General features: G+C 62.3%; 1 protein-coding gene and 1 long non-coding RNA gene across 3 annotated transcripts; one reads left to right on the forward strand and one right to left on the reverse strand.

The window, feature by feature from the left end:
• The first annotated feature begins 1,088 nt into the window (after nucleotides 1-1,088).
• LOC122236541 lies at nucleotides 1,089-2,070 on the forward strand. Of its 2 annotated transcripts, none has more exons than XR_006214578.1 (2): nucleotides 1,089-1,177; nucleotides 1,755-2,070. It is a non-coding gene; the product is annotated as an uncharacterized LOC122236541 (long non-coding RNA). The 2 variants fall into 2 exon arrangements; XR_006214579.1 differs by having other exon boundaries at nucleotides 1,090-1,177; nucleotides 1,737-2,070.
• On the reverse strand, nucleotides 1,193-13,253 carry DAPK3 (death associated protein kinase 3). The gene is made up of 9 exons (XM_042977770.1): nucleotides 13,150-13,253; nucleotides 12,062-12,204; nucleotides 5,532-5,892; nucleotides 5,220-5,349; nucleotides 4,955-5,003; nucleotides 4,353-4,379; nucleotides 3,160-3,312; nucleotides 2,413-2,458; nucleotides 1,193-2,002 (listed from the first exon to the last, which is right to left on the reverse strand). The coding sequence occupies exons 2-9, from the start codon at nucleotides 12,121-12,123 to the stop codon at nucleotides 1,466-1,468; spliced, it is 1,365 nt and encodes a 454-aa protein (XP_042833704.1). The 5' UTR covers nucleotides 12,124-12,204; nucleotides 13,150-13,253; the 3' UTR covers nucleotides 1,193-1,465.

Raw genomic sequence — 13,253 nt, forward strand, 5'->3', positions numbered from 1 at the left:
ATCCCTTCCGAGCGGACGGGGTGGCCTCTTGTCCGGCGTCTCACGCTGGGGCCCTGGGGCCCGGCAGCATCTGAGGCGGCACAGAGGGACAGAAGGCCCCTCTGACTTCGTTCCAGCTGTCTGGAAGCTTCCATCGCAAGCGAGACCTGCCAAACCCCAAGATCAGGGCAGCCTCCGAGGCCCCCCAGGTCTGCCCTCGTCTTCCCAAAAAGCATGGGGGCAGCAGTGGAGGGGAAGAGACACGAGAGCCAGGCACGGCCATGGCACTGGGTGGCCACAAGACTGGCCGCCCCGGTCGGGGCCTGAGCACAGGAAACAGCCACGTGTCGGGGAAGCGGGGCTTTATTTCCTTTAGGCACATGCACGTGTGATACACAGAGCTCGCGGACGGGCACACGGCGGGCCCCACCCCGGCGCTGGGGACGGGCCTAGGCACACGGCCTGGCTCTTCCCGCCCCCGGGCCAGGCTGGCCTCTGTCCGGAGAGCCTCTGTCCTTTCGGGCTACGGAGGGGCCACACAGATGTCACTCGCTTAACCCAACCCGCGGCACAAGTGCAGAGCACGCGGCCAGAGAGCCTCGTTTTGGTGAATCCGGGACCTTGGGGCACGTTCCCTGGGACGCAGGGCCCTGCTCGAGGGCGGCACCTAGTGGCGGGTGCGGGCACTGCCCCTGCAGCCCCTCCTCCACCTTCTCTGGCCCAGCGGGGAGGGTTCGGCCGGCCGCAGGCAGCAGGAAGCCTCAGGGGCTCGCCGGGCACTCGGGGGACACTGGGCCTTCGCAGAGCACTCTGGGGGCGACTACCCCACAATTCGGAAGGCAGCACTGGGACGGGAGGCAGGGGCGTGGCCGGGCTGTGCGGGTCATCACATGCGCTTTGTGACAGGCGCGGCAGAGAGGAGGGAGGGGCAGCGACGGCTCCTGACCCGGCACCTGGGGCCGCCTGGGCCTCAGAGAGGGACAGACACAGCTTCTGCATCAGGGTCCCGCGTCCAGCCTCACGCCCCCTCGCCACCTGCCCCAAACCGACGCCTCAAGGGCTGGGCCATCTCCTCGGCTCGGGCCCTGGTGCCAGCTCAGCCCGGGGGGCGCAGCGAGGGCTGGGGACCGAGGGGGCCGGGTCAGAAGCTGCCTCTCGTCTCTAGAAGAGGCGGGACCTCGGCGTCCGGCAGAGGCAGGTGAGACCCCCCCCCCCCCCCACCCGCCCCCGGGTTCCGAGCTCCAGGCCCAGGCCTTGCACGCGGCTGGCCCTGGGCCGCCTGGCCGGCTCTGTCCCGCGGTGCCGAGCGCTCGCGGGGCTCACGGGGCTCCCCAGGGGACGCTGACCCGGAAGCCGCAGGACAGAGGGGCTGAGCGGGAGGAGGGCGGCCGCTGGTTCCCGGCCCCGCGAGCACGTCCCGGCCCCGCGCCCTTCCCACCGGGGCCCTCGTCGCGGGGCTGTGGAGGGGCCGCCCGCCCGCCAGGCCCTAGCGGAGGCCGCACCCCCCGGCCTGCAGCTTCTCCTGCCCCATGGCGCACACCAGGTCCTGCACGAAGCGCATCTCGGAGGCCACCTGCTTGGCCAGGGCCTCGTAGCGGTTCTCCAGGCGGCTGAAGCGGCGCTTGAGCCCGCTGGCCCCCAGCAGGGCGCCCTTGGCCTCCTCCTGGGCCTGCCGCCGCAGGGCCTCGGTCTTGTGCAGCTCCTGCCGCAGCCGCCGCAGGTCCTGGCCGATGCTCTCGTTCTCCTCCCGGTACCAGGCCTCCTTCTCCTCGTAGATGGCCGTCAGCGCCTCGATGTCCTCGTGGAACAGGCGCCGGCTGTGCTCCAGGCCGCGCAGGCCCTCCTCCGCCGCGGCCACCTCCTCCAGCACCTTGGAGAAGCGCTCGAAGCTGACGTACGTGTTGTTGGGGGGCATGCTCGAGTGCGATTTGATGGTGTACTCCTTGAGGCGCGCCGTCTTCAGGCGCCGCCGCTCCGGCTTCCGGCCGCCGTCCTCCCGCCGCACGTTCCGCCGCCGGATCGCCTGCGGAGGGAGAGGCGGGGCCTGAGGCGGGCGGCGCCTAAACGCCTAAATAAAGTCTTACCGGCACACGGCCCCGCCCCTTCGCGGGGGGGGGGGGGGGGGGCGGGCCTGGTTCCGGCATTTCCCTGCCAGAGACCCAGGCGAAGGAGACAGGGACCGCCTGGCCCTTTACAGAAGACTGCCGCTCCCCGCCGAGAGGCCACCCCGTTCTGGAAGTTTCTGTGCAGGGAGCCGTGCCGCGTGCAGAGGGGCTGGGGACCCCACCGGGTATCACACGGAGGGGCTCCCACACCATCCCCATGCACACCCCGCCCTCTGCCAGCCGGGTCCACTCCCCTGGGGACCCTGCCCGACACTCAGGCCTCGTCACACCTGCCGTCCTGGAGAGGGAGCAGCCCTGCCCATCTCACCTTGATCCAGGAATGCTCCAGGCTCTGGGCGATGGTCATTCTTCTCCTAGAAAAGCAACCCCCCCCCCACCCTGGTTAGTCACACGCCCGCCACGTCCCCGTCCTCCCACGAGGCTGGCGGGGAGAACAGAACAGGGAAGGGGTTTTCTGGGCCCTCCCCCTGCAGCTCAGCTCCCTGCCCCCACCTCAGACGGCTCACAGACACTGGCCCCCTGGGGACGCCCCTCCAGCCGGGGGCAAGTCCCTGAAATGACCTGGGAACTACCTGCACCCTCAGAGCATCCGCTCCGATCAGCCAGCAAGGAGCCCATCAAGAGGCCTGTTGCTCTGGGGTCGTCACGCTTTCCGAGCGGTTTTGTTACGGGGGGCGGGACCTGACGCTGGGTCTCGCCAACTCAGGCGCCCACAGGAGGGACAGGCAGGTGGCAAGAATGGGCGGCTCGGGCCAGGGAGGACTCTGGCCAAGAGGAGCACCTCTCTGGGAAGGAGGGCTCCCTCGGAGAAGAACCCCACACGAAGCCTACCTTCAACAGGAGTCACAGCTCTCAACCAGGATTCTCAACAAGGATCCACTCACAGCTCTTAAAGACACGGCGCGGGCCGAGCTAAGCCGTCCACGGGCCCGCTGCCAGGCCGTGCCCGACTCCCAGTGACGAGGAGGGGACAGCACGAGGATGTGCTCTCGGGGACCAGCGGCCTCCCCTGCCCGCCCCCCGCCCGCGCCCTCTGCCCGGCCAGCGCTCCTACTTGGGGTCTTTGACAAGCAGCCGGCGGATGAAGTCCTTGGCCAGCTCACTGGTGTTGCTGAAGTACTCCTCGTCGAAGTCGTAGTTCACGGCCGAGATGTTGGTCAGGGTCTCCTGCTTCGTCTCGCCCAGGAACGGGGAGGCGCCGCTCAGACTGGAAGACGGGCACGGGGCTCAGCGGCCCCTGCACTCGCCCCACCGACACGCCGCGGCCTGCGCCACCCCCCCGGGCCTCCCGCGCACCCCGGCCCCTAGCCTCCCACCACACGGCACAGAACCCTCGCGCCCAGCCTCCGACGGGGACTCAAACGAGCGGGCAGAAGTCTCTAAGGAAGCTCGAAACACGTCCCCCAAATGTTCAGCGATCAGAGGCCACACTGACAACCCGCAGGGGAATCCCGGCCGAGTGCGTCCACACACGGTCCGGGCACGGCCCGAGAGACCACACAAGGACATCGTGGGCCTTCCTGATGAGCCGCGCTGGGGGGGGCCACACCCCCGCCCCCTGGGGCTCTGGGCACGCGGCACTGTGACGGACAGGGAGGAGTACTCATCTGGGGGCACCCGGGGGGCTCGGTCAGTCAGGCGTCTGACTCTTGATTTCAGCTCAGGTCACGATCTCACCGTCGTGAGACGGAGCCTTGGGTGGGGGCTCTGCACCGACCGGTGGAACTCGGGATCCTCTCTCCCTGTCTCTCCCTGCCCCTCAGGTGCTCGCGCTCTCTCTCCCTCCCTCCGAGTAAACTTAACGACGACGACAAAAAGATGCCAGCGTCATGGGAAGACGGGTGAGGGGCACAGAAACCGCACTGGTTTTGTAGCTGTTTTGAAAGTCTAGCCTTTCTTCAATACTTAAGAACCTAAAACTATGAAAAGACCCATCATAAGGCACCGTCAGGGTGGATCGCTGTGCCACCTGACGAGGGAGGAAAACGCAGGGGGAGCCTGCCTGGCGCAGGGGTGGAGGCGAGGAACAATCCAAACGCGGCACCCAGGGAGTGAGGCCGGGCCAGGCTGCTGGCCAGCAGGGAGGGGGGACACACGCGGTCCCCACTCGGCCCTGCGCCAGGGGGTGTGGGGCCTTCTGAACTCACACCTTTCCCTCCTGCACAAATTCATTCACCCACCCAGCCACCCAGCATCCTGCCCCAGCAGGGCCCCAGGAGAAGCAGGAGGCCCCAAGCAGGCACTCACAGGATGTAGGTGATGACACCAATGCTCCTGGAGAGAACACACGAGAAGGACAGTCAGCTCAGTGGCGGCGGTCAGCACCCCAATTCCCAGAATCTCTCAACGGCTGGGGATCCAGAAGCCCACGGCCCCCTCTCCTTCAGGGTCTGCAAGGCCTCCACCGAGGGCCTCTGTCTCTCCCGCCCTGGCGTCTCAGGGCGAGATATGAGCTCATCTGCCCACACCACCTGCCAAGGCTCAAATTGGGGGGGCTGGGGGGGGTGCAGATGTGGGCTCGAAGGCGGGTTGACAAGCTCCACGAAGAGTGAGACAACCAACGTTTCGGGCTTTGAGGCTCCCAGTCTCTGCTGCCTGTTTCATTTTTAACAACGCCTTAAACACAAGAAGACCACTCGGGACCCACAGACCCGCTCTGGCCGCCGGGCCATCGTTTGCCGAGCCCCGTTCTAAGTCGACGGTCTGTCTTGCCCACACCCAGCAGATGGGCCCCATCCCCGCCTGCGGCTGTGGCCTGGCAGTGCTCACGGATGGCTGGGGGGTGCGGGTGCTTCGTCCCAGGGGCGTGGGCCAGCCCCCCACCCCCACCCCAGCCCCCCACCACTCACCACATGTCTGCCTCCAGACCCAGGGGCTCGTAGTTGACGATCTCGGGAGCTGCGGGGACCGGGAGACAGACGGCGTGGGGTCGGACGCCGGGTGCACCTGAGGCAGCCCCGGGGACGCGGCCACGGGGAGCGGGTGGCACAGCCCGCCTGCAGGGACCGCCTGGCGGGGGGGAGGGGAGGGGAGGGGCAGGAGGCCGGACACCAGGGCTCGGGAGAGGACACCCGAGGGCGGGACCCAGGCCCGAGGCGCCGCACGGAGCCGTACCCACGAACTCGGGGGTGCCGAAGATGTTCTTGAACTCGTTCCCCGCCTCGATCTTGTGGGCGATGCCGAAGTCGATGAGCTTGATGCGTGGGTTGGGCACGTTCTTGTCCAGCAGCATGATGTTCTCTGGCTGCGGGCGAAGGAGGACGCCGCTGCCCAGCCGGCCCCGCACCCCCACCGGGCCCAGGCCGAGGCGGCCTGCGTCCCCCCCACCCCCGGCAGCGGCAGCCCGCGGGCGCGCTCCGAGCCGGAGCCCCTCGCCGCCCCCACGCCCCAGGTCACCCGCCCCGGCCGGGCCCCCGCTCGGCTCACCTTGAGGTCGAAGTGGGCGATGCGCTTCGAGTGCAGGTAGTGGACGCCGTCCAGGATCTGCTTGAGGAACTGGGTGGCCTCGTCCTCCGTCAGCGACTCCTTCTCCGCCAGGAAGTCGAAGAGCTCCCCGCCCGAGACCAGCTCCAGGATGAGCACCACGTCCGTCTTGTTCTCGAAGATGTCGTGCAGCGTGATGATGTTGGGGTGCCGGATCTCCCGCAGGATGTTCACCTCCCGCTCGATCTCCTCCCGGCTGACCCCCCGCCGGCTGGACGACAGGCGACGCTTCTTGATGAACTTGGCCGCGTACTCCTTCCCGGTGCCCTTCTGCCGGCATTTCCGCACAATGGCAAACTGGCCGCTGCGGGGACAGCGGAGTGAGCGGGACCCCGCGAGGGCCGGGGGGCGGGGGAGCGGGAAGGTTGCAGCTTTCCAGAACCTTCTGGGACTGCACCTCCCAGCCCCGCCCCTCCGGGAGTCCACACGGCAGGTGCAATCCGGTGGCTGCGTGGCATCTGTGTGCCACAGAAGGAAAAGGACACAGCTCGGGGTTTACGGAAGGGAGCTGGAGCCCACCGTGGGGCCAGGAGAAAGCGGGTGACAGGAGACACGCTGAGGACCCGCTCGGCGGGCCCGTGCCGCTTGGATGCGTACAGGTACTTCCGCGTGGGCAGGAGGCCAGGGGCTCGCGCCCATCACTCACCACCCTATACGCCACCTGTGCCTCAGGGGGGCAGAGGGCTGGGGCAGCCAAGAGGGGGTCTTTACTTTTAAGTGACACAATTCTATACAAACTCGACTTTCCAGCCTATTTCATCGTGTTTAAAAATCTAAGAGACAAGAAATAAGCCATTGACTTTGAAGGAGCTTCTTACACAACCGGCCAAGTAAAAGGCACGCACCCATTTTCAAGCTGACAAAGAGAGGACAAGGGACTGGAGCCCGCGCCCACAGAAACAGGCTGGCGGTTCCCCGAGAGGTTAAGCACCGGTTCCAGGCGCCTCGGCAATCCCGCCCCAGGTGTCCCCCCAGGAGGAAGGACAACACGAATCCACAGAGAAGCGTGAACACAAACCCTACGTCAGCAGGATTCACGAGAGCCTAAAGGGGGATACAACCTGTGTCCATCGGCAGATGAATGGACACACAACGTGTCCACCACACAGGCACAAGTCCCTCCGCCACCAGCAGGAGCGAGACGCCCGCCCCTGCCGCCCCGCGGACGGACCCCGAACACGCGATGCTCAGGGAGGGAACCGGATACGAGAGGCCACGCGGGGGTGTGAGTCCACGTGTGTGAAACGCCCAGAACAGGCTCCTCCACGGACGGGGAGGGGGCTCGTGGGGGCCGGGGGCGGGAGTGACTGCTGATGGGGACGGGGCTTCTTTTTAGGGTGATGGAATGTTCTGGAATTACTTGGAGAGATGGCTGCAAAACCCTGTGAATACACCGACGATCACTCACTTGCACACTTGAAAGGGGTGAACTGCACAGTATGTGAATTACATCTCAAGACAGCCGCTACGAAAAGAGAGACAGAAAGCCTATTCGGGGCACTCTGGGGAGCTGTCCAACGTCCAAATTATTCTGCTATCCAGGAACTTAGTTACATGAACTTACTTTAACTCAAGAGCTGACTGAAAAAGGCCAGACAGCAAGTATTTTTAGCCTTACGGGCCATGTGGTTTCTGTCATAATTCTTGTGTGTTTTTACAACCTTTCAAAAAAAAATGAAGAACCATTCCAGGCTCCCAGGCAGGCAGGACCACACTAGGCTGGGCCGGATTTGGCCCGAAGGCCACAGTTTGCTGAGTCCACGTCAGCGGGGACCAATTCCAAGACAGAAAGTACACGTTCCAGACAGAAAACTTCACGGCACCTCCAGGGCTCGAGAGAAAACAGGCTACATGAGATCTCGGGGAGATGAGGGAGAGAGTGCAGAGGAAGGAAGGGCAGAGACGGGGGCGGCCAGGCCCTCTGAAGCTGGCGACGGCAGCGGGAGGGCAGGCCGGCCAGAACGACCCTGGGAACAGACAGAGGTTGGGGCGCCTTTGCCAAGCCAACACGGACCTCAAAAAGACCGAGGGACCCAACCGGGGCTGTCCGGTAAGCGGACCTACCCACGGTGGCGTCACAGATGTGCTCTACGCACACACACTTGGAAGATGGGTGAAGTTCAAGGTGGGTCAGTGGGAGGCGCAAAATTAATACTGACACGGCGGGCTGAACGACAGTCCCTCCAAAGACACCCACGTCCAAATCCCCAGAACCTGTAAATACAGCACTCTCACGACAAAAGGGACCTTGCAGGAGGGAGCAAGCCAAGGCCCCTGAGACCCTGGGGGTGACCCTCGGTGCCCGGGGGGGGGCCCAGCGTCCTCAAGAGGTCCTCACAGGAAGAAGGCAGAGAGACGGGTGGGCCCCACGCTGCTGACCACTGAGGACAGAGGAGCGGCCGAGAGCCAAGGCTGTGGCATCGCTGGAAGCCAGAAAAGGCCGGAGAGGGGTCTCCCTGGGGCCCCGGGGGGTACCAGGCCCGTTTTAGACTCCTGACTTCCAGCCCTTCTAGGCCACTGAATCACGGTGAGTTGTTACAGTGCTGACGGGAGACTCAAGCACTGATCTGAGAGCCAAGTGCACGGGTCAGCCGAGAAAGGCAAAGCGTTCCTGATCAGGCCTCGCCCCGTGCCCCCTGATCTGCCACAGCAGTCCCTTGGGACATTATGCTCCTGCCCCCCCCCCCATGTCTCCACTAACACTCCCCCCACCCGAAACGCCTGCCCCTCTCCTCTGCCTGCACCCGCCCAGCTAATTCCTCCAGGCCCACCTCCCGTCCCACCACAACTCCCCCATGGTAATGACATCAGATGCCCAACATGCACCACGTAGCGTTGTGCTAAGTGCTGGACCTGTGGCCTCATTTTCAAATACAAGGACTGTTTTTTCCCTGCTTTGCTTTTTTTTTTTTTAAGTTCATTTTAAGAGAGAAAGAGTGTGTGTGAGCGGGGAAGGGGTGGGGAGGAGGGACAGGCAGACAGACAGACAATCCCAAGCAGGCCCCATGTGGCAACACAGAGCATGATGCAGGGCTCGAACCCACGAACCGTGAGATCATGAGCCAAAACCGAGTTGGATGCTTAACTGGCTGTGCCATCCAGGCGCCCTTCCCTGCTGTATCTAAGCGGAGCCAACAAATGGAGACGAGTCAGGCAGAGCTCATGGGAACAGGAAGAAAGACACTACTAAAGGGTGAACCGTGTCCCCCAAAAGCCCATGTGTCAGCCCTAACCCCCAGCACGTCAGAATGGGACTATCCAGAGATAGGGCCTTTCTAAAGAGGTGGTTAAATTAAAATGAGCTCACAGTGGGGGCGCCTGGGGGGCTCAGTCGACTGAGCATCCAACTTCGGCTCAGGTCGTGATCTCGCAGTCCGTGGGTTCGAGCCCCGCGTCGGGCTCTGTGCTGACAGCTCGGAGCCTGGAGCCTGCTTCGGATTCTGGGTCTCCCTCTCTCTCTGCCCCTCCCCCACTTGCGCTCTGTGTCTCTCTTTCTCTCTCTCTCAGAAATAAACATTTAAAACAAAAAAAAAAAAAAAAAAAAAAAATGAGCTCACAGGAGTGGACCTGAATCCAATCTGACCGGTGTCCCTGTAAGAGGGGAGTAGGACACAGATGCACAGACAGACGCACAGCCCTACGAAGCCACAGGGAGAAGGTGGTTGTCTGCACGCCCAGGAGAGACAGCTCAGGAGGAACCAGCCCTGCCGACGCCTTGATCTTCAGACTCCCCGCCTCCAGCACTGGGAAAGCACGACTGCCTGCTGCCCCCAGTCACACTACCGGGCCGCGCGAGCCCATACGGGCACAAACGCCACTCTACGAGGCAGAAGCCAGAGCGAAGTCCATACCTGTCGACCCACAGACTAAGTCATTTCTCGAGACCATCAACGTGAACTCCAGCTAGGAAGAAAGAATCCCCCGACCCCTCCCAAAGACACACACACATACAAACTTGCTTCCAGGTCATTTGTCCCCATGGCCCCTGGGACAAGAAAACGTGGCCCTGCTTTACTCATGATCCTCGTCAGCACGGCGAGGCCCAGCAGCTAATTTGCCAAGACGGTTAGCGGTGACACCGGGGGAGACACAGCTGGGCTGCGGGCCCCGCCTTCAGGGGTGCCAACCGAGCAGGGGACAGGATGCTGTCTGGGGCACAAGGACACACACTCTTTCCAACATGCAGGGCCACAAGTCGCTGGGACACCTAATGGGCCCGTCCCAGGGTGGGCAGGTGGAAGCCAAATAAATGCCCGCCTCTGGTTCCAGCCCGCCTGGCCTTTGCAGGGCCTGGTCTCCAGACCCGAAGCCCACCTGGCCACTCGCGGTCCGCATGGCCTTGGGCAAGCTGCTTCCCTCCTCTCAGCCCCCGCTTCCTCCTACAGTGGGGATGACGACCACGCCCCCCTTGTGAGCGACATCTGTAATTTATACAAACTGCACCACAGCCTGTGCGGCATCCGGTGCCTTTAATTCCTCATTTCATGTTATCTCCAAGCACCTTCCGGATCGTTACATACAGCGGCGCTGTCCCAGATGACAGCCATCGGCCACACGGTGGCCCGCCAAGCCGGTCCAAACAGAGATGTGGAGGACCAGGGGTGGCTCAGTCGGTTGAAGTTCCGACTCTTGATTTTGGCTCAGGTCACAATCTCCCGGTTTGTGACATCGAGCCCCGTGTCCTGCCCCAGTTCTGTGCTAACAGCGTGGCGCCTGCTTGGGATCCTGTCTCTCCTTCTCTCTGCCCCTCCCTCCCTCCCTCCCCCAAAGTAAATAAATATTTTTAAAAAAACGAAAAACTGAGATGTGTTGTCAGCTTCTAGAAACACACCAGATTTCAAAGGCTTCATAGAAAAACAGCGGTAGAATTTTTCCTTCGTAATTTTTACCGCACAAGCAAAAAGGTCATACTTCGATCTATCGGCTTAAATAAAATGTATTAAAATTATTAAAATTGACACAGCCACTACCAAATTTCAATATACTTCCTACGTGGCGAACATTATACAGGTTGCCTGGCTCTTTTTTCTTTTTTGTTGTTCTAATTTTTTTTTAATGTTTTTATTTATTTTTGAGAGAGAGAGACAGAGTACAAGCTGGGGAGGGGCAGAGACAGAGGGAGACACAGAATCCGAAGCAGGCTCCAGGCTTTGAGCTGTCAGCACAGAGCCCGACACACGAACCATGAGATCATGACCTGAGCCCAAGTGGGATGCTTAACCAACTGAGCCTCTGAGGCATCCCTGGAACAGGGTTTTTTTTTGTTTTTTGTTTTTTTGATGTTTACTTATATTTGAGAGAAAGAGAGAGAGAATGAATGGGGGAGGGGCAGAGAGAGAGGGAGACACAGAATCCGAAGCAGGCTCCAGGCTCCGAGCTGTCCGCACAGAGCCCGACCCGGGGCTCGAACCCACGGACCGTGAGATCATGACCTGAGCCGAAGTCGGAGGCTTAACCGACAGAGCCGCCCTGACGCCCCTGCCTGGCTCTTTGTTAATGGCTGCATAATATTCCATCTACGGGGGCGGTGGTTCCGTGGCAGCCACTGAAGAGGCTCCCCGTCCTTTGTCCATATAAATCCCTACAGCGACTCTCCCTGTTCTCAGGCCACGGGGTCCGCACGCGTACACATTCCCACTGAATCAATTCCCAACAGAGCAACTAGTGGATTAAGGGGAATATACACAGGACGTGTATATTTCCTTCGTATTTCCTTCGGACTTCTGCCGAGCCACCCTCGGGAGGAGGTCCTAACACATTTTCAACAAGAATGAGGTTTGGGGGAGTGGGGGGGGGGGCTCTGTTCTCTACCACTCTGTTATGGAAATTCCTAAAGGAGGGATTTCAGAATCCCAAACGGGCCTGAAATACTTTTTCAGCCAAGGCCTGATGCACGGCTCAGTTATTTACATTCCCTTTTGGTGACATCATAGGGCTGGTCAGCAGCGAACTCACCAAATAAGGTCTGAGGCTCCGGCAAGAAAAAAAAAAAGGATGATGTCTGGCTAGTCCAAGGCAGGGGTGCTCCCGGGGGACAGGAAATCAGCTGCCTGGCTGGAACGGGAAACCTCCTCTCTTTCCCACAAGAATGCTAACCAACTGGCAGGGATGTGGGCCCAGACAGGGGGCCTCTCCTGGAAACGTGCAAGGGAATCGGTCCCCTCCCTCAAGAAAGGATTAAACAGAGGGACAGACCTTTACCACCTACCGCTCTCTCTCACGCCACACGGCAGGCACTCTGTTAGGGGCTTCATGTGCTTGATGATATTTTTCCCCAAGGGAAAGGCACAGAGAATGTCAGAGAAAGAATTGGCGGACGGGGCCGCCTGACCCCAGAGCCTAAATTCCTTCCACCAGCACACGGCACTGACTCATCCCGTCTTGGAGGGTAGGAAAGAGGACAGGAGGGGAGACGCCATCCAGAAAACCCCGCAACGCCTCCCTCCCGCCCCCGAGGCCCGCGCAGAGCTCACCTGCCCAGTTCCTCCCCCATCTCATAGTAGTCCTCCACATCTTCCTGCCTGAATGTTGACATGGTGGCCGGTCGGCCTTCCGGTGCCTTCCCCTCCAGTGAAAGGCCGGAGACACGATCTCAGGGAGTCCCTTAGCTGTGACCCTGGAGGAGACAGGGCAATAGGGAAGACGTGAGATGCCAGCCATTTCTCCTAGGGAAGAACAACCTGCCCTCCCCCCACTCCCCAAGATAAGTTCCACGCTCCTCACAGAAGGCACGTGCATGTGGCGGGCGGGGTACTTTCCTGTGTTCGCGCACTTATACACCCCACCCCCCAAAAGGGTGGCATCCGCACCGTGCCACCTTGGCCCCGTAACTCCGCCAGACCCAGACCTCTGGCTCCCCACACACTGCCCCAGCCTTTGTCTGCCTCTCCTTCCTAGGTTTCTCCCAACCTGCTCAGCCAAAGCTCACCCCTACGTTCCTGCAAGTTCCCCCACACTCGTCACACCCCCAAAGCCAGGGGCTCCCTCACTCCTACCCAATTTGCTAAGGTGCTCCAGTCCCGACACCCACCTCCCTGCCCATCAGCCACGTTATCCCCTCCTCGGCCTCACCCATTCCCCCCACAAGCCCCCTGACCGCCCCAGATCTCCTAAGACCTTGCGAGGCCGTGTGCTTCCCCCCAATCCTGAATTCCTCAGGAACTGAACAATGGCTTCCAAGCCCCTGCAAGGTCCCTGCCCGTCCTTGCCTCCCGCTGACGTCCACCGCCCCAAGGAGACTGACTCTTCCCCGCTCCTCCCAGGCATCCCTCCAGGTACCAGGGGCTCCCCAGCCCGTCTCCCCGGCCACATCTGAGAGTCTCCTCCGTTGTCCTCTCCCCCAACCTTCGCACACGCTCTAGGGCAGGCCCCTCCAAGGTCTCTCCCAGCCCCAACGACCCCGCTCCGGCGTCCCCCAGGCCGCCACGCCCCTCGCGAGCCCGGACCCAGTCCTTTCCCCGGCCCGCTTATCCCAGGGGTCTCCAGACGTCCCCCCAATGGCCCCCGAAGCGCCGCCTCGGCCTCCCCAGCCCGCCGGCCACGGGCCGCGCCCGCTCCGCACCCTCCGCGGCTCCGCGCCCCGGGCCGGCCCTCTGCCGCGCTGGCCACCGCCGCCCTCTCCAGCCCAGCCACCGCGGCCGCCGGGACGCGCCGACCTGCGTGACG

Source organism: Panthera tigris, chromosome A2 (genome assembly GCF_018350195.1).
Source record: "Panthera tigris isolate Pti1 chromosome A2, P.tigris_Pti1_mat1.1, whole genome shotgun sequence".
Classification (NCBI taxonomy): domain Eukaryota; kingdom Metazoa; phylum Chordata; class Mammalia; order Carnivora; family Felidae; genus Panthera; species Panthera tigris.